The following is a 20,849-nucleotide window of genomic DNA, read 5'->3' as shown; positions in this document are numbered from 1 at the left end:
AGGATGTGGGGAAGGAGCGCACGTGGCCCCGAGCGAGAACGGAGCAGCCCACCCAACCGCCGACACCTGCTAGCAATCCAGGCACCACCACCCCAACCACAACAGAGGGGCCCCAACCTCAGGGAGCCAAGAACGCTACGCACCGACGGCCTGGCGCGGCCAGAAGCCAACGCGAGTTATCAACCGCCGCAGTGCAGGTTAGGATGCTCCCAGGGCACGTACCACTGGCACAGCGACTGTCCTAGGGGGGCAAACGCCCGGATAACGACACAACCCGCCTACCGGCCACTCACCACCTCGCACGACCAAGAGCCGACGGGAAACAAGTAAGGGGGGGACACAGATGGAGCCCCCCACCCGCAATACCGACACGCGAACCAGGTGATACCACGACCACTGCAAACCCACCCGCGACAAGGGCAGCACGACGTGAACCACCCACCACGACACTCACGACAGGACGCGATGACCCCAGCACCGCACCATGCTCAACCGCCGAGTGCATCCACCGTGCCGAAATACGCCACATGAGCACCGGTGACAACCACGACGAGCCACGACAAGCGCCGCCCACCACAACACCTCGCTACCGAAGACCACCAGGTATACCAACCATGTCAGAACCCACCACGACACTCCTAACAGGACCAGGCGACCCCAGAACCACACCACGCTCAACTGCCGAGCGCACTCACCCCGCCGACATACACCACGCCCAACAGCCCGGCCACAGCGGACCAATCCAGTTACAACCACCCAGGATGGGACAACTCGCACAGCCCAGCGACCACCTGCTCCGCGTGCCCTTCGAGGTGAATGGGCGCCCGACCCTCGCCCTCATCGACACGGGGGCGAGCCAGGTGTTCATCCACCCCTCGCTGGTACCTCCCGGCACCTTCCGCCCACACCAGGGCGAGCTCCGGCTGGCAACCACCACCCACAACGGCCGGATGATGGGACATGCGGATGTGAAGGTAAGCCTTCGGGAGCTAACTACACCAGTGACCGCTGTTGTTGTGGGGGACTTGGGGGAAGAGCTTGTGTTAAGGCAACCCTGGCTGGAAGAACACGAAGCCGTGTTGGAGATGGGGCCAGCTAAAATCAATGTGAGGCGAACTGAGAGATTCGTTGTGTATGCAGTGGGTCAAACACCTAGTCCATCAGGCCCAACCATAACACTAGACGACCTCCACCACGATGTACCACCTGAGTTCCGTAGCGCCATCAACAAAGTCCTGCACGAACGACGAGGCGTGTTCGCGACCGCCGAGCCCCTACGGCGCACCACTGTAGCCGAGCACTCCATCCCGACCACCACCGACACACCTATCTATGAATCACCCCGGGGTTATGGGTACAAGGAGCAGAGGATCATACGGGAGCAGGTCACTGAAATGCTGCACAGTGGGGTGATCGAACCCTCAAACAGCCCCTTCAATGCGTGTATCGTTCTGGCCCCCAAAAGGGACGGTACCCTGCGTTTTTGTACTGATTTTCGCCCCCTCAACGCTGTAACCATCAGCGCACCACCCCAGCAGATCAGCATCGAGACAGCGGTATCCGGCCTCGGGAGGGCCCGAGTGTTCAGCACGCTATATCTGAAGTCAGGGTACTGGCAAGTACCAATCAAACACCAAGACCGGGAGAAAACCGCCTTCACCGTCCCTGATGGCAGGCGATTCCAGTACAGGGCCATGCCTTTCGGGCTCAAGTGTGCACCAGCGACATTCCAAGCAATGATGACGCGGGTGCTAGGAGGGTACCTCGGCCAGTTCGCCCTCGCATATCTAGACGACGTTATTGTCTTCTCGGAGACATGGGAGGACCACTGCCGCCACCTAGCACTCGTGCTCGAGAGACTCGCTACCCACCACCTGACCGCGAACCCCGCTAAATGCCACCTGGGTACCGAGGAGGTGGAATTCCTGGGGCACCGCGTCAACGTGGAGGGGAGCCAGCCACAGACTGGCCATCTCCAGAAAATCGCGACCGCGGAGGCTCCACGTACGAGGAAGCAGCTCCAAAGGTTTATCGGTCTGATCAATTGGCTGAGGGTATACATACCCGATTTCTCCCGCGTAATCGCACCCCTCACCGACCTGCTGTCACCGCAAAGGCACTACCACTGGGGCAGCGATGCGCAACGTGCGTTCGAGGAGGTGAAGAGCGCGTTCACTCGCTGCCACACCCTTGCGCGTATTGACCCAGAACGCCCACTCATCCTGCAGACAGATGCCAGCGCCTTAGGGGTAGGCGCTGTCCTGTATCAAGTTGACCCCCTAGGAGACAAGCACGTAGTGGAGTACGCCAGCGCGAAGTTTGGGCCTGCTGAGCGTAGATACCACAGCAATGAGCAGGAGTGTTTGGTGGTGATCTGGGCAGTTAAAAGGTACCGGCCGCACCTCGAGGGCCGGACCTTTACTCTCCTGACCGACAACCGCTGCCTCACCTGGCTCCAGACAATGCAGGGAAGAAAAGGGAAACTCATACAGTGGGCATTACTCCTCCAGTCCTTCGACTTCGTGGTGGAGCACGTGCCAGGGCGAGAAAACCAGCTGCCAGACGCCCTGTCGTGGCAACCGAGCGACCAACACGAGGTCATCGACGTGGAGGAGTGGGAGGACATGCTGCCGCCCGGTCCCAACACCGAACACCTCTCGCCAGTAAACACCTGTTTACGGATCACGACCGACGCCAACCAAACCGACCCACCACCTGACACCGCAACTGACGTCGACCAACGGGTCATGACCGCTCAACGTCAATCAACCGAAATGACCCGACGACGACAACAAGCCGAAGACGAACTACACCCGACGTGGAGAGACCAGGACGGCCGGATCATGCACCGAGCGCTTGGAGTAGCTGGGTCGTGGAAGACCTACGTCCCTCCCGAGGCACGCGAGGCCGTCTTGAGGTTCTACCATGACCACGACCTGGCAGGACACCCCGGTACGGACCAGACACGACACGCGGTTTCCCAACACTACCATTGGCCTGGCGTGGCGCGGGATGTGAGGGAGTACGTCCGGGAGTGCGAGGTCTAGCAGGTCCGCAAGGCGCACCGACGCGACGGGGAGCAGCAACAACACCCACGACAACCGACCCATGCCTTCCAGACCATCGCACTCGACCTGATGGGGCCCTACCCCAGGTCGCCCAGAGGGAAGAGGTTCATACTCGTCATGACAGATATGTTCACAAGATGGACAGAGGCATATCCGTGCAGCAATTACAGGGCATCCACCATCATCCACCTCATGACGCAGGAATTCCTGCCTCGGTGGGGCTACCCACAGTCAGTCTTGACCGATAATGGCAGCCAGTTCATCGGCAAGCAATGGCAGGACTGGTGCGTGCGGGTGCATATCCAGCACCACACCACCCCAGCTTACCATCCCAGAGCCAACCCCACCGAACGCAGGAACCAGGACTTGAAGATCCAACTCCGACTCCGACTGACTGACGACCACTCGAAGTGGGACCAACACCTCGCCGACGCCCTGTTCTGCATCCGCCGTCGTGTGAATGCAGCCACAGGCCACACACCCGCCGAGATGGTGCAAGGGAGTAACCTGCACCTCCCAGGCGAATGGGCCACCCATGGGACGCTGCACGATGGAGAAGGGACGGAGGAACGTGACCAGCGCAGGACAGACATGTATGAAGACGCACGGCGACGACAAACGTCCTACTCGCAGAATATCACCCCCAAGACCACACGGGAGCCACCCCTAGTCCGAGCGGGAGACCAAGTCTACGCCCGGGTCCACCCGCTGTCTGCAGCCCCCCGCAACTACTGCGCCGGATTGGCACCGCGCTGGAGCGGGCCTTACAAAATCCAGAGACGCGTGGGCAGGACCGCATATCTGGTCAGACTCGGGGGGCAGCGCATCCGGAAGATCCACCGCGACGATCTACGACTGGCCACGACACCGGGTGAGCTGATGCCGGAAGTACCCGACCACGACGAGACACACAACGACATGCACGACGATGAACAACCAGTAGCAGACGAGCCCGAGCCGGCTACTGGAGAGCAAGACCACGACATCCGAACCAGGACACCAGAAAAGACCCTCGATGACCTGGAAACACCAAGTGATGCACAAGATCTCACGCACGAGATGACAACGTCACGCCAACCAGGACAGATGACCCGCCACGGACAGGTGACCATCACCGATGTCTCACTGAGCGATCCGGAGGGCCTATTGGGAGACACCACCACCGTCATCAACGAGCCCGACGACATGGTACTCGGCACCACCAGACAACTACAACTCTGTGCGGCTGGGCCAGTGATCGCCCACGCATCAGAGGAGGAGGCGGCAACCCTACCTGAGGGCACTACACCCGTCGTGGAGGAACCCCACGAATAGGCAGGAGAAACCCCGGGTATACCCGAACGAAGGAGGCAACCTTACTCTAGCGGGCCATCCAACAACCACGACGCGAGCAACCGCCGTACAACACCGACGGAAGACCACAACAACACCACCACAACCACCACTCGGACGCCTCACGACCCACCAGAAGCGCCAGACGAACCGCCCACACGTCAAGTGATGAGACCCGCCAGGGACAGGCGGCCCCCGGGGTACCTGGCCGAGTACGATCTCGGGAGGGCCGAGAGAGGCCACCGCGGCCCCCGCAATCCTGAGGGCACGATGGAGAAAACTCGACCACCGGTGGACACGCACTACTACCTGCGACCGCCCAGAGCCCCAACCGCCTGGACATGATGTGAAAACTAGGCCACCACACCACACCACCACACGACCACAACACTGCACACCACCACCTACCTCATCACGCCTCCAAGTGGCCCCACCAGCCGCAGCCACCAGGTCCAGAGCGCCGGCCCCACCAGCCGCAGCCACCCCAGGCGCCAGGATGGGGAGTCAACGACATGCTAGGGGTGCAAACCGCCGCAGAGCCTGATCGCGTGCAAGGCCGGGCTTCTTCGGTGGGGGGCGTTTGACGTTGTACCGAACGAAGGCCATTAGCCCGGCCTCAGCCCGCAGTACTGGCTCCTGCTGGCGGAACGTACCCCTCGCCAAGTCTTCACCCAAATGAGACGAGCGGCGTAACCTTGGTGCATGGAGGGAGTGTCCCCCCCCCCCTCCGCACGCCAACCCCTGAGTTAGTTCTGATCAGCTCGCGGCCCGGAGCAGACGTGCGCGTACCGTGGGGAGCCTTCAAGTTTTGTCTTTGATCCCTCACGACTGGTAACTATAGTCATCACGGAATACCTTTTTCAACGCAACTCCCCACGCGACTCCGGGTCGGTTTTTTTTTCTACGGTGCAGGGATTAACCCGGCCATCGCTACTTTCCAAGTCAAGCCACCGAGTCTAGGGGACACGCTGGGGCCGATCGACCCACTCACGGTTAGACGACAGAGCTAGCCTGGCGCCCTCCCGGAAAATACCCCAATTTTCACGTACAGCTCCTTAGACTCGCCGCGGGAATCGCACCCGAAACCCCGGCTGATGGCAAATTTATAACGTGGCAACGAAACAAAATTTAAACAGTATACAATAACTACCACGAGTCAATATGCCACTAAGCACATTGCGAACTCGAATTACGACACATACCCATGATTGACTGGCCGTGACAATGAGACAACATGCTTGTCCAAGAAACTAAGGTGAAATTAGACGAGAGGCATGAGGGCACGAGCTTATATAACTTAAGCCGGATATAAATCCGCATGCAAAGAAAATAGTTCCTTAAAAGGGGAAGGAGGAAGGGTCACCAGAAAACTGGAGTGGGTATGAGGGGTAAGCGGAATTTGGAGAGGGAAGGGGGTGGGAACAAGACACTAACGCCGACGAAGGCCGAATACAGCCGAAGGCTCTTTGTGACGAACACAAGTTCGGCGCAAATTTTATCCAGAACTACCTCTGTAAATATTAGTGAGATCATGGTAGAAGTAAGTTGATGAATGAGAGAATATTAGTGGTAGTATGTGGTTGAACGCATAGTAGGAGTATGTGGGTGGATAAGAGTATAGTGGAGGTAGGTGGATGAGAGCATACTATGGGGAAGTTTGGTGAGAGCATAGATGTGGTGGTTGTGTTAGAACATAGTATAGGTAAGTGAATGGATTAATAAATAGTAAAATGTAGGGTTGTAAGATTTTCGTAGTGATTTTATGGTGGATAGTCGAGGCAGGTGGGTGAGAACATAGTAGAAGAAGGAGAGTGGATGAAAGCTAATGGTGATAGGAGGTTCTGTAATAGCATACATAATTATAATAGTTAAATGAGGGCATAGTAAAGGTAGGTGAGAGGAAGTAGAGGTAGGTAAGTGGATAAGATTAAAATGATTTTAGTTGGATGGATAAAAATATATCTAGTATAAATAAATGGGTAAGGGCACAGATGGGTAGTTTCGTAAGATAATACTAGATATAGGTGCATACATAGTAATAATGGACGGGTAAGTATAGCGTAGGGGTGGTTGAGAACATAATAGGGTTACTTAGGCAAGATTATAGTACGAGTGTGAAGGTAGGTGAGAGAAAAGAAGGGGTGAGTGTGTGAGACCATAATAGTAGGTGGTTGATAGCAAAATAAGAGTGGGTGGGATAAGAACATAGTTCAGGTATGTATTTGATACCATAGTAGGGTAGTTGTGTGAACACAAAGTAGGGTTAAGTTGGTGAATGATAGCAGAATAGCAGTATGTGGGTGGGTAAGAGCATTTACAGTAGGAATGGGTGGATGAGAGCACTTAAGGTGTGGTTGGGTGGAGCATAGAAGGGTGGGTTTTAAGAGCATAATAGAGATGCATGAGTGACGTTGGTAAGAGCACAACATCGGTGCTTGCATGAGAGCATAGAAATGGTGTTTATGTTGGAGCATAGTAGTGGTGGACAGGTGGATTGTGAGAGTGTCGGCGACAACATTCGTAAGAGTTTGTTAGGTGAGAGTATAAAAGGGGTAGGTGATTGAAAGCATAGTAAGGGAAGATGGGTGGATGTGTGCAAAATGATGGTATGTGCTTGGGCACAGTCCGCACTTTTCACTGGAGCTAGTCTCAATAGTGGTTCGCCCCTTACCATGTGTCTGTCCACACACACAGTCTCGCGCCTTTCAGTCTCATTTTCAATCCCGTCCCTCCATGTCGCGCTAACCTCGAGGGGGTCTCTCATGCCGATGTTGCACTTCCCTTCACTCGCGGAACCCTCCAAACTGTCAGAAATTGCTCGGAACATCCATTGAGGCTGGCGTCGCTGCTTATGTACGAGTGGGTCGTCTATTCAGAACCAACGAGAGTGTCTGTGATAAGTCGCATCATCCCGGGCTAACCCAACACCGAACATTCCAGATCGGCGGCGTCCATTTACGCAACTCCACACGTCAGACCGCATATTTCCCATGGCCGCTCAGCGATAGATAACATGGCTGAGGTAGGACGATGAGTAGGGTTGAGAGGGGGAGGAGGGCAGCGACGATCATTGTAATCTGGCCAGGCATGTGTGGCATGCCTTACATAAGTGGATGGCAGGTGACACAGCGTGTGGCGCTAGTAGCCTGTCAGGGCCTACAGCCAGCTCCGAACCTGGCGCTTGTCGCAGTTCTGCCTGTGTTCGTAACACTGTCCCCTCCTTAAACCTGTTCGCCCCGAACAGGTAATGTATCCCTTCCAGCATATTCCCTTAACTGGTCCAAATGTACCACTTTCATTCGTCCCAACTTTCATATCTGGATGCAGTAGACTACATCATTAAACTTCTACAAGACTTCATTGGAGCCTTCCCACACTGTATGAAGCTTAGGGCAAATTCCTTCCTTTGTTGCGGGTTGTATAGCCACATCAAATCACTCTCATGAAAACCAGTTGAGTTAGCCTACTGTTCGTACCTAGTCTCCATTCGATTCGTCACTTATCGTAGAGTTTTGCGGGCTTATTCATGTATAAGTGCCATTCGCTCTTCTAGACGATTTACATAATTAGTGGTGCTGGTCGGATCCCTACGAGGACGACCGAACTTGTTATCACAGGGCAGCCTCAACTCCTGTCCAATCACAATACTCGCAAGGGTCCTCCAAGTAGTGTCATGGATGGCAGACCTGTATGCTATTAGGAACAACTGGATGTGTTGATCCCAACCCTGTTGATGTTTGGCCGCAACCTTGGCAAGCTGTTCTTCGAGAGTTCTGTTTAACTATTCCACCATGCCATCGGACAGAGGTTGTAGGGCTGTAGTCCTGGTTTTATTTATTCCCAGCAACCGACACACCTCCTGAAATATTGTCGGCTCAAAATTGCGGCCTTGGTCTGAGTGTAGCTCCATAGGCACCTCTAATCAGCAAATGAAGTTGTTGACTATCGTATCCGCAATTGTGGTGACTTCCTGGTTAGGAAGAACATAAGCCTCTGGCCACTTACTGAAGTAATCTATTGGTACCAGAATATACCAGTTACTATCTTTAGTCTTGGGAATTGGTCCAGCAATGTGGATGGCTTTCCTCTCATTTTACCACGACTCCAGTGTTATTACCCTTTTTAGCAGAGTATATTTTACATTGTTTACAACAAGCCTCCACATCCTGGCGACACCTCAACCAATAGTAGCATTGACAGATCTTAGCTAGAGTTTTCTTCACCCCTAGATGACCAACAGACATACCATAATTGATTTCTGTCAAAACATCTGCCACTAGACTCTTTGGAAGGAGAAGTTCTATTGTAAACACTTTTCCATTTGGACTCTCCCATGCCCTCATTAGCAGCTCATTCACTATCCTAAAGGGATCCAATTGTTCCCAGTAACCTTTCACTCCCCTTTGGTCACTGCAGATCTCATGCCATATAGTATATCCAGTAGCACTCACTAGCCAGCTTTTAATATATGTCAGGTCAACATTTTGCCGCTGCGCTGCTTTCAAACTGGATTTATTCCATTTATATTTCCCATTAGTTATCGTTGTTCGTCGAACATCTTCGATCTCATCATTTTTCTCTGCCCTTTTGAAAAGGTTGCAGTCTACCTTGCAACATCTTGGAGAGAGGGTATCGGTATTTCTGTTAATTCAGCCTTTCCTGTGTTCTATCTGAAAGTCATATTAGAGTTTATGTTGAATCCTCCTAGCAAGTTGTCCCTCTGAATTCTTGATCTGTAGTAGCAACTTAAAAGCGGCATGGTCACTGCGTAAAAGGAATTTTCTGCCTTATCAATCTTTCTGGATGTGTTTCAGAGACTTCACCTTGGCTAAGATTACTTGTCTTGTGATGCAATAGTTGCGTTCAGGCTTAGACAAAACTTTGCTGTAGTATTTTATTACTTGTTCATTTTAAACTTAAAACCTAAAAGTACAGCACCCAAAACATCTCTGCTTGCATTGGTGACGAGGATAAACTATCCATATTCAAGGGAGTAGACAACTATGGGGTTAGTACACATGGATTCCTTGAGGTCTCTAAAGGCAGTCTCACATGGTGAAGTCCTCGGTCACCTGATGCAATGGTTTTTAGATTGTCGAGAACCAAGGCACAAACTGTCTGTAGAAGCTACAGAGGCCCAAGTAACTTCTTACTTCATGCTTATTCTTAGGTTGAGGCCACTTTTTAATAGATCAGATCTTCTCAGTTTCTGTTCACACTCCATGCTGCGATACAAAATGCCCCATAAATGATACCTCATGCTGGAACAAGAAGCACTTCTTAGGACTTAACTTAAGTTGAGCATGGTGAAGCCTGTTGAATACATCCGAAATATTTCGCAAATCTTCCTTCATTGCATTTCCTGCCATGATAATGTCGTCCAGGTATACTAGGCATATCTTCCAAGTCAAGCCATGCAAATTAGTTCCATCAAACCTTCAAAAGTCGCAGGGGCATTCCATAACCCAAATGGCAACACAGTGAACTGGAACAGCCCACTACCTGACCTGAAAGCAGTCTTCTCCTTATCCTCGGGGTGCAGCTTCACTTTCCAGTAACCACTCTTTAGGCCCAGTATAGAGAACCATCTGGTGCCAGAGAGTGTATCAAACATGTCATCAATACATGGTAGGGGGTAGCTTTCCATTTTGGTGATGTCATTTCTCTTCCAGTAGTCTAGAAATTACCTCAGTAGGCCATCCTTCTTCGCCACAAAAACAACTCAGGAAACCCAAGGATTCGCTGGTGGTTCTATTACACCACCATCCATCATACCCGCGATCAACTTCTCTGCATATTCCTGTTTTGCTAGAGTTAGCCACCGTAGTGCCCATCTGAATGGTTCTGCATCAACTGTGTTGATGCAGGTAGACCAGGCATTTTCTCCCAAGGTCAGTATCGCCTAAGGAAACGACATCCTGGTTGCTTACAAGAAAAACAGGGTATCTTCTATTGTTCTATCTTTTAAATTATTTTGGACTCGTTTACATAGATTTTCTAGATATGGTTGCGCATAATGTCTAGTAGGTGAGGAAGACTTACACCGGCCTATCCAAGAGACTGGTTCGTAGCTAGCTATTTAGTATCTTTGTTTAAGAACCCTTGTTCGAGTATCTAGGTTGGCCACCCTGACTGGAACAACCTTGCCGAACCTTGCAATGCTTCGGGCGACCAGAATGGTCTTCAATCCAAATCTCATATCTGGCTCTATCAGGTAGCTCATGTTGCCCCCAGGGTCTACCATTATACTAGCTTCTATTATCTACTCATTGATTGCTGGAATTGAAACAGGTTCGCTAACTACTATTTGCTTTACATGAACTTCTAATTGTTCGGGGTTAAACAAGGCCACCTCTTCATCTTTAATGCACAGTACCTGACATTCCATTTCAATAACTAATCCATGTCGATTCATGATGACCACTCCTAAAATCGGCGATATAAGCAACAAAAAAGGTCTGTGGTAATGTCCAGGTTCCAATCATTACCTCTAAATAAAGTTGTTCCTGAATAGCTGAAATGTTTTAGGTGGCTGATTTGAGTCTATATGGGATAGGTGTTCCCTTCAGCTTTTCTCTACTTATAATAAAAATGTGCGAACTATAGGTGCCGATGCCCCTGTGTCAACAGTATGTAAACACTGCCTTCCATTGACCAATCCATTTAACAACAAACTGTCATGGACTCAATGAATTAATGATATAGAAAAAATCCTAATAGCTTTAATTTCCTGTAGAGCTAGCATGCACCCCCTCACACCAGCTACTGCTCGTTTCCCTGTTGATCTTCCTGCTTCTCTTCTTGCTGCGATTTCTTTCTGCATGTCGGTCAGTCCCACTGGATGTGTCCTGGTTCATTACAGACGAAGTATTGCATGTTTCCCCAGCTCTTCTGATCTGGTTACCTGGAGTGTCATTTAGCAACTTTGTCAATGCCTTGAAAATGTCTACCTCATTAGTCGTGTTTCTGGAATTTGCTCCATTTTAGGTATCCAGTCCAGTTCTCCTTGTCATGATGCTTGTGTTTCTTGAGACACTGTGTGCTGCCTCGATATCCAGGGCATGGACCAAGGCCTCGCAGCTCTTCTTGTGTCTGGCCAAATGAAAAGTTTACTGAACCTCTGCATCTCTGAGTCTGTCTATAAAAGCACTGGTGGCTAGCTGCTGGTGAAATTCTATTGGTGCTTTTGGGTAAACAAGGTGCACAAGTCGCTCAACATTTGCTTGGAATTCTTGAAGTGTTTTTGAAGTCTGCTGTTGAAGTCTCTTCTAGGCTGTTCTATACACCTGCCCAAGCATCATAGGCCTATTTTAATACCCCATAGTATTTCTGGTCTGGGACTGGTATGGTCTACAGAGCTCTAGTGGAGATTCTGCCAGGGCCAAGACAAGTGCCGTAGCCTTTTCTTTCTCGCTCCAAAAATTTACTACTGCAGCTGCCTTGAACTGTCCACAAAGATAGACCACCGAAGGTGAGTATTTTCAATTTTGAGTTACTGTTGGATTTTCCCTTAACCTTAACATCCTCGGAGTAATTGTTTTGGCTTACAGAATCTGTAGCTTCCTTAATCATCCGACGGCACTCCTCAGTTACAGCTGCTACATGCTATTCGGTGGTCTACTCCAGCAAAGCTAGCTGTTGCTCCTGTCTGGCATGTTGTTGTTCTTGTTGTGCTAATTGTGGCTCCAACACTATACTTTACCTTCGAACTGGACGTTTCTTTCGGCAATCATCTTCTTCATCTCTTCTTGTGCAGCAACTATTTCGTTTCTAATCTATTCTTGGTCCTTCTTTATGTCCTCTATCTCGGTCTTTATGGCATTCTTCGCCTCTTATTGACAGTTCTTCATTTCATTCTTTATCTCTTCTTAGTTACTCTCCATTTTATAATTTAATTCTTCCTGGCCCTTCTTCATTTAATTCAGGCTACTCTTCATTTCATCAAGCATACTCTATATTCTATCCTCGTTACACTTCATTTGATTATTTATTTCGTCTTGGCCATTCTTCAGTCCAATGAAGAGAGCCATTGTGTCCTTATGTTCGTCAGGAACCATCTTCCTTGTCCATATACACTATTTTCAGTTACTATCACTACTGTCCTTACACTGTAATCTGACCTATTATCTTATCTAACTTCTACTGAATATTAACACTTACTTTACTACAAATACACTCCAAACTAGCTACTATTAAATACACTAGATTCAATCTGGAAAATATAAATTATTATTTTGCTTTTATTTTAATGTGACTAAATCCTAAACTTATTAATTAGAGCTATCTCACTTTTGACACAAAATATTAAATTTTATGTGGGTACAAATGGGTTCGTACTGGATAGCCCACTTAAGTTTTAATACAGTTTTATTAATTACTAATACTTACATTAATAATAATATACAATTGTAATTTAAAGTCCGATCACAAATCACTGGCACTTAAAAATTATTACTATCAAGTCACTCAAAGTCTGCCAAGTTCTACATTTCACACTCCTCACTGGAGCTAGGTTCAACAGTGGTTCGCCCATTACCTCGCGCCTGTTCACACACAGTCTCCCGCCACTCAGTCGCAGTCTCGTTCCCGTCGCTCCACGACGTGTCACTCTTGAGGGGTCTCTCAACCTATTCAGCGATGTCGCACTTCCCTTCACGCGTTGATCTCTCCAAACTCTCGGAACTCTATCGGAACACCCGTGGAGGCCAGCGTTGCTGCTTAAGTATTAGTGGGTCGTGTTTCCAGAACCGACGAGAGTTTCTGTGACGAGTCGCGCCATCCCGGGCCGACCCGACGTCCGAACAGTCTATAAGGCTGGCGTCCATTCACACCACTCCACGCGGTAGCCCGCGGAATTTCTAAGGCCACTCAGCGATTGACGCCAGTGGTCTGGCATGGCCGCCAGCCAGCTCCGAACCTGGTGTGTGTCGCGGTTTGGTTTTCATTATTAAAAATATTAAGAATGTGGTGAGGAAATACTAATAAGAGTGAGAGGATGTGAGCCAAATAAATGTAGGTGGGTAATTACATTGTTGGGGTGGGTGGGTGAATGAGAGCATAGTAGAGAACCATGAATGGGAGCAACATATTGGTAGGTGGATGAGAGCGAAATTGAGGTGTGTAAATGAAAACATAGTAGAGGTAGCTGAATGAGAACATATTAGAGGTAGCTGGTGATAACATAGCAGGGTAGGTGGATGAATGAGATCAGAATTGTCGTAGGTGATAAGATAATATAATATATATTTAGTTTGTGTAAAAGAGAGCATAACAGGGGTTAATAGGTGACAGCTTAGAACAGGCAGATGGGAGAGCACATTAAGGTCGTTGGGTGAGAGCTCACTAAGAGTAGGTGATGAATGATAACAGACTGGTGTTAGGTGGGTAGATGAAATCATACAGTACTTGAGCGAAAGTATAGTAGGGGTAGGCAGATGCATCTGTGCATTGTAGGAGTAGGTTGGTGAGAACATAGTAAGGAAACATGGGTGAGAGCATGGTACATGTAGTTGATTGAGAGCATTGTATGGGGTTGTAGAGAGCACAGTTGGAGTGGGTGTTTAAAGGCAATGTAATTGTGGGTGGGTGATGGGTGCATAATAATGGTGTTTGGTGGGAGATTAGTTAATGCGGATGTTTGGATTTGAGCATTGAAAGTGTGGGTTGGTGAGAGTTTAGTAGGGGTGGTGGGAGTTTGAGAGCATAGATGGGTAGGTTTGGGAGAATATAGTAAGATTGGGTGAGTGATAACATATTAGGGTTAGGTGGTTGGATGAGATAAAAATGGTGGTAAGTGGTTGGATTAAAGCATAAATAGTGGGAATGGGTGGGTGGGAGCATAGAAGGGGTTGGTTGGGTGAGAATATAGAAGAGTAGGTGGCTGGATAAGAATATTTTTTAAATTTGGGTAGGTGAGACAATAGTAGGGGTAGGTGGGTGGGAGCATTTAACATGTAGGTGGGAGATATCTTAGCAATAATGGGGTGAAATTGTAGTAGGGGTAGGTGGGTGAGAGCATAGTATGTGTAGAAGGGTGAGAGCATAGTATTAGGAGGTTTAAACCATGGTAAGGGTTGGTGGGCGATAGCATAAAAGAGGGTAGACGGGTGGATGAGTAAAGAAGAAATGTAAATATTGTATGGAAAATAAGAGCAAAATTATTTTCTCTGTTTATATTATTAGGTATCGTATATTCAAAATATTTAAATTCATACCGTTTTTTAGGGGTAGGTTTATTATTTTTAAAGTAAAAAGAACATTTTTATATATATTTGTCAACTCTTTTCTGAATATAATAAAGTGATTCTTATATATTTATTATATAAGTATATCAGTTATTACCATTAAATATTATTGATATACCTTAAGCATATATATGTTTAAAATAATGCATACATATATATTTTTTAATAAGTTAATGCTTGCAGTGTTTTCAGCTAGTCTGGGTGTTTTTCAATGTCCAATAGTTCATTCTGTGTCAACATTTATATAAATACTAGCTAATAACCCGCGGCTTCGCTCGCGCAATTTCTGAGTATTGCTGAAATCTTACCATGAAAAAAAGGTACAAATATTTTTACTAAATAAATAGACACAATACATTTTTTGGTACAGAAATTATTTTTACAATCCTTAACTATTTAAGAATTAAATTTTTTCAAGAAGTTAGGTGAAAAGTTGTTTTTAATTTATAGTATAGATTATTTATATGAAGTTAAAAATGTATTGTTGGAGTGTTCGAGGATATTTTACCTTGACGAAATCACACTTCTCACCTTTAATTTAGTGATGAAGACAATTAAAAATATATATTAAAACTCACAAGTTTATGCTATTGTTTACACTGACACTTTTTATTTATTAAAGTTAGAGCTATTCTTAAAATAATTTAACAATTTCACTTTATTACAAATACCTTCCAATATGTAAGGAAATTTGATAGAATCATATCTTTATTTGTAATGCAAAGTATAGATCTCAAATTTATTATTAAACTTATTAGTAGATTCTTAGTTTGCTTAGTATTACTATAACAAAATCCCCTAATTTCTTACCCCTCGGCTATTTTCCAATAGGAACGACATTGTTAAAATTGAGACTTAAGTAAATATGACAATTTTGGCTACTCAGGCAGTAACCAAACTAATCCTTTTTCTTCTTTTAACTGCAGATATGAATTCCAAAATAAATATAATAAACTGATATTTATTTTGAGTTAGAATTATTCTTACCAACACCGCAACCTTTATTTCAATATTTTTAGAATAATAACTACCCTGTTACAAATAAAAATATGGTATTTCTGAGAATATTAAACAAGAGAAGGTAGCTTACTGTACATTTAATTATCATTTCCTATATCATAAATTATGTTTTATTTCATAAGATAATAATTTTAATGTTAACGAATTATTTAACAATATTTCACATTTTAAAAAGTATACCTAGGCTAATACATTTATGTATACAATATTTTTTATTTGCCATCTTTATTTAAAATGTAAAGATTTTGTGGACTGGATACTCGTGAGCACGCTACATACAGTTTCACATGGGAAAACAGGGTTTTTCTAAATTTACACCTGCTACTTTCAGTGTTTGACCCTGCGCTTTGTTTATAATCATGGCAAAAGCTGTTTTAAGGGGAACTGTGCTCTTTGAAATTTGAAAGGTAAATTGGTTGGAATTATGGGAATACGGGGAATCAAAACATTTTCTCCTTTTGCAATTCCAGACATAATTGTTGCCTTTACAATATTCCGTCCCAGATGTGAAATCTGTAACCGTGTGCCATTACATAATCTGGGTGCATCGAGATTACGCATCAACAGGACTGGAACACCAACCTTTAGCTTGAGCCTATGAGAGGGCACTCCCGACAACTCTAAAGAGTTGAGGAACTCTACAGGATACGACGTGACCTGCTCGGTGTCCATGACATTGTCTACCGAGAGATACTCCACAAAGTAACCTTCTACGTGGGACATAATTTATTCATTGATCTGCCTGACGATTTCATTTGTTGGTGCTAAAATTGCCCTCTCACACAGCCATTCTCTATTCCCCATATTTGGTTGTATATCGGGATACACTTTATTTTGTAGATCATCTGTGTTTTGTACAATGTTGCAGAATTCGTGGTTTAATCTAATCATTCTGTCATTATCTCTTGCCAAACGATCTTCGCAAATTTTTAGTAGAGCTGCCACATACTGCCCCATTTGTTTATCATTATGCAGTTGTACTCGCATATTTACAGTTAGACAAAACATTTTTACATTTACCCATATTGTAGACGTCTTGAGGCATGCATTTATTTCATCTGCCGGTGTGCCCCTAGTTATCACCGGCAGAGTCTGTCTAAAATCTCCAGCTAAAAGTACCACCATCCCTCCCATGATAGTTTGGTTCTCTTGATGTCTTTCAAAGTCCGATTTAGGGCTTCGATTGCTCTTTTGTGTGACATCGTACACTCATCCCAAACCAACAGCTTACATTGTTGTAACATTCGTCCCCACTTGCTGTTTTTACTAATGTTGAAAACTGGCATTTCCTCATGAGCCAAGTTTAATTGTAGTTTTAGTACCGAATGTGCTGTTCGGCCACCATTCATCAGCGTGGCGGCTATTCCAGAGGAGACTACTGCAACAGCAAATCCTCTATCTTTCCGGATTTGAGCTAAAAGCATATTTAAAATAAATGTTTTACCAGTGCCTCCCGGGGCATCTAAAAAGAACAAACCACCTTCACCGGTTTCTAATTTTTGCACGACATTATCAAAAATCTATCTTTGTTCCGAGTTCAAACTCGGGACAGACTCTTCTATTTGCTGTTGTAAAGATGCGGTATCGTAATTAAATTCTCGTATTAAATCACAACTAACATCACCGGTTCTACATGGTCTACTAATGCCAAAGTCACATAAATCTTTTCCAGTATTAGTCATTACTTGGTCTTCAATCTTAGTGCCTCGTTGTAAATAAAATCATTGTATGTTACATCTGAATTACTTTGTAGTAATCTATGTAACATATCGTCTGTCATGTCATTTTTATAATTTCCCCACAGTTGTTGGAGATTTAAAAGTCCACATGTTGCTATTAATATAGCAAAATGGTTTCTGCTGCTGCTCTGCTGCTGCTCTACATTGAGCAGCCTCTTCCAGTGTTAGATCCCAATGATTGTCGTTTTCCAAAAACCCTCTTGCCTCGCAAGTTTCTCTGTATGTTGAAAATACTTGATTATTGTGTTTTTTGAGATCTTCGAAAGAAGTTGGCCCTCGCACATGGTGTAGAAGTATTCTCAAACAAAAGCATTCCATATTACTAACATGGACCATGTAAACTCTACTTAAAGTATCTCCAGATTTAACACTAGGCCAATTATGAACAGGAATTCCTTGAACTATGCGTTTCCATTCTATTCTGGTGGCATTCCAGGAATAATATCTCGGTACATCAACATATAGAAGAGTTTTTGCAAAATCATCTTTTGAGCATAGTTTAAAAAAAGTGGTAAGTGTTGTTTTTGGCGGAGTGGATACTCGCTCGTGGAAGTTATTTTCAGTGAAATAGACCCGTTCACCATTCTCTAAGTGCACACTGAGATGAGTAACAGCGGGATGCCTTTCGTGTAATGGAAATCCTAATAGCCGCCACGCGGCTTCATTGCTGCTGACATAACGACCAGACTGATATTTATTTACTTCATCTACGGGATTTGCTATCTGTGTGTTTCTGAAATAGAAAATTGCTTGGTCACTACCTTTGTTAATATATTTAAATATATATTTTATAACACGTACTGAACTGCAAGCCTCCACATTGATGTGGGCATTAAATATTTTGCATAAAAGCGGAGAATACGGGACCACCCAACTATTATCAACAGTAATATGAATGCCATTTCGGAGTTTCACACATGCCATTCGACCTCCGTCTGCTCGCGCTCTTCTACGATCCAGCGGGTATCCATTTGCATTGTGGAGGGTCTCTTTATTTAGCTTACATGGGAATTTTTTAGTATTTTTCCCATCTTTCATGCAAGGGCTTTGAGGATTTTCAAGCCCGCATGGACCATGAATAATATTTTTAACAATAATATCATGGAGTGTCTTGTCACTGTTGCTATCCGGGATTTCAGCGCTGATTATGTTATCTAATTGGTCGGGTCTCAACTTGTCTTTTAACCACAATAAAATATGCACATGTGGTAATCCACGCTTCTGCCATTCGATGGTGTACATAAAGCACAAAACATCTCCAAATATTTTGCCTTTTTTTTAGTAACATTCACAAGTGTTTTAACTTTTAATCTAAAAATTCTTTCCACTATATCATGCCTATCAATCGCCCTTTGTCCTGGCATCAATTCAACAACTATTTCAGACCAGGTTGGGTTACATGTGACCGTAACAAATAAATCAGGGCGACCATATGTACGAACATAAGCTAATGCGTCCTGGGTATACTCGAAAGTATCGAGGGCTGTTCACAAAAGATTACGGTAAGATGACCATTTTACCTAAATCTTTAGCAATTACATTTGCATCATTTGCGACGGCATCCTGGAGGTGAATATAATTTTCAGCCCTCAGCTAACTTTGGTTTAACGATATAAATCGCAGAAGCTCACTCTCAACTTTAACATACATGTCGACATAAAATTGGTTGGCCAACTGTCTACAACGTGATAGTAAATTAAAATCATCTCCACGTATCATTAAGTGATAAGCATAAAAATCCATACAGGTTACTTTTTTGTTAGGCAAGAGAAGACCTGTCACAGGGTTGATTTGCGGCTATCTGGAAATGATACCCTTCCTGCGCCTTACTGAATATTAGTGGATATTGAAGTGCGTCATTAAACTTATGTGTGTCGGAGACACTGGTCAATATGTCGTCATGAGTTTGCAGAATAATATCACGGGACGCGAACTGTTCACATGTAACTAAAGCTGCGACTTCATTTATCAGTGGTGCGTTAAATCGTCTCTCATGTTCCCCACTCAGTATGCGGTCTGGATGCATGACTTATTTATAATCTTCTTGAGGCATTCTCTCTAAAGCAGTTTTGAAAGTGTCGATAAGACGATTATGTTCGTGCAACATTCTTTGTATTTTTATCACTGTATCTTTTCCACTCCTTCAATACTTTGACACCTGCGATTCGCTTCATTATTTTCATTTGCCATGAAATAAATCTTTAAGAACTTATGTTGTTAATTATCTGAAGGAATTAAAGAGCCAATTCTGTGGTAAATCTGTCCTTGAATTGTGAAAGTAAGAGAAAACCCAGGCATTGCAATTTCGAAGCATGAATTGTATTTTCTTATTTTATCTAAAAAAAACTTCGTGATTCATTGGCTTCGTACAGAAGTAGTGTTTTCAGAGGTTCCTCTGGCACATCTAGCGTTGGAAATTTAACTTTTCCACCTGAACAACACATATTCCCTCTTTCCATTTTAGTGCATCTCAATATCTAACTTTTTATTCATTCTCTCCAGAAGCAGCAATTGATATAAACATAATTAATTAATGGGTCATAATGAAAAGCAGCATTATAAAATTCCCCCCATGTGTTACTTGTAAATGTTCGTCTTCTTTCAGTCTGTCATTCAGCAACCAAATCTCGACGTCTCAGAGACTCTTCCAAAGTTTCCGCGGCTAAAAGAGATGTGTGGCGCTCAGCATCTGAAATCAGCCGAGCTCGAGTCTGCTCTTCGGTCTCGGCAGCCCTTAGAGACGCTTGATGCTCAGCTGCTGAAGACAGCCGAGCTCAAGTCTGCTCTTCGGTCTCGGCAGCCCTAAGAGTCACTTGACGCACAGCTGCTAAATTCAAACGGGCCTGAGACTGATCTTCAGATTCTTGTGTTCTAGCAACTTTCGCGGCTCGAGCTCTGCCAGAGCTACGGCCTAGATCAGATTTACGCTTGCAAAGCATCTTAAACAATTATCCCTAAGAGATGTGTGACGCTCAGCATATAAAGTCAGCCGAGCTCGAGTCTGCTCTTCGGTCTCGGCATCCCTAAGAGATGTGTGACGCTCAGCAACTAAAATCAGCCGAGCTCGAGTCTGCTCTTCGGTCTCGGCATCCCTAAGAGATGTGTGATGCCCAGCATCTAAAATCAGCCGAGTTCGAGTCTGCTCTTCGGTCTCGGCATCCCTAAGAGATGTGTGACGCTCAGCATATAAAGTCAGCCGAGCTCGAGTCTGCTCTTCGGTCTCGGCATCCCTAAGAGATGTGTGACGCTCAGCAACTAAAATCAGCCGAGCTCGAGTCTGCTCTTCGGTCTCGGCATCCCTAAGAGATGTGTGACGCTCAGCAACTAAAATCAGCCGAGCTCGAGTCTGCTCTTCGGTCTCGGCAGCCCTAAGAGATGTGTGACGCTCAGCAACTAAAATCAGCCGAGCTCGAGTCTGCTCTTCGGTCTCGGCATCCCTAAGAGAT

At 45.9% G+C, this 20,849-nt stretch overlaps 1 protein-coding gene across 1 annotated transcript; it reads left to right on the top strand.

Moving 5' to 3' along the window:
* Window positions 1-527: 527 nt before the first annotated feature.
* On the top strand, window positions 528-3,047 carry LOC134543044 (uncharacterized). Its single transcript, XM_063387797.1, has 2 exons — window positions 528-2,249; window positions 2,556-3,047. Exons 1-2 carry the CDS (start codon window positions 528-530, stop codon window positions 3,045-3,047), a joined length of 2,214 nt encoding a protein of 737 aa, XP_063243867.1.
* The last annotated feature ends 17,802 nt before the right edge of the window (window positions 3,048-20,849 follow it).

The sequence above is a fragment of the Bacillus rossius genome, chromosome 1, assembly GCF_032445375.1.
Source record: "Bacillus rossius redtenbacheri isolate Brsri chromosome 1, Brsri_v3, whole genome shotgun sequence".
Classification (NCBI taxonomy): Eukaryota; Metazoa; Arthropoda; class Insecta; order Phasmatodea; family Bacillidae; genus Bacillus; species Bacillus rossius.
The sequence above is the reverse complement of the archived record's forward strand: the minus strand, read 5'-3'. Positions and strand labels throughout refer to the sequence as shown.

Bases quoted from the DNA above. Each gene is read 5' to 3' on its own strand.
- LOC134543044 (XM_063387797.1), top strand. From the start codon at position 528: ATGAGCACCGGTGACAACCACGACGAGCCACGACAAGCGCCGCCCACC. The intron at 2,250-2,555 runs GTAGGCGCTGTC...CGAGAAAACCAG, and splicing joins CAGATGCCAGCGCCTTAGGG to CTGCCAGACGCCCTGTCGTG.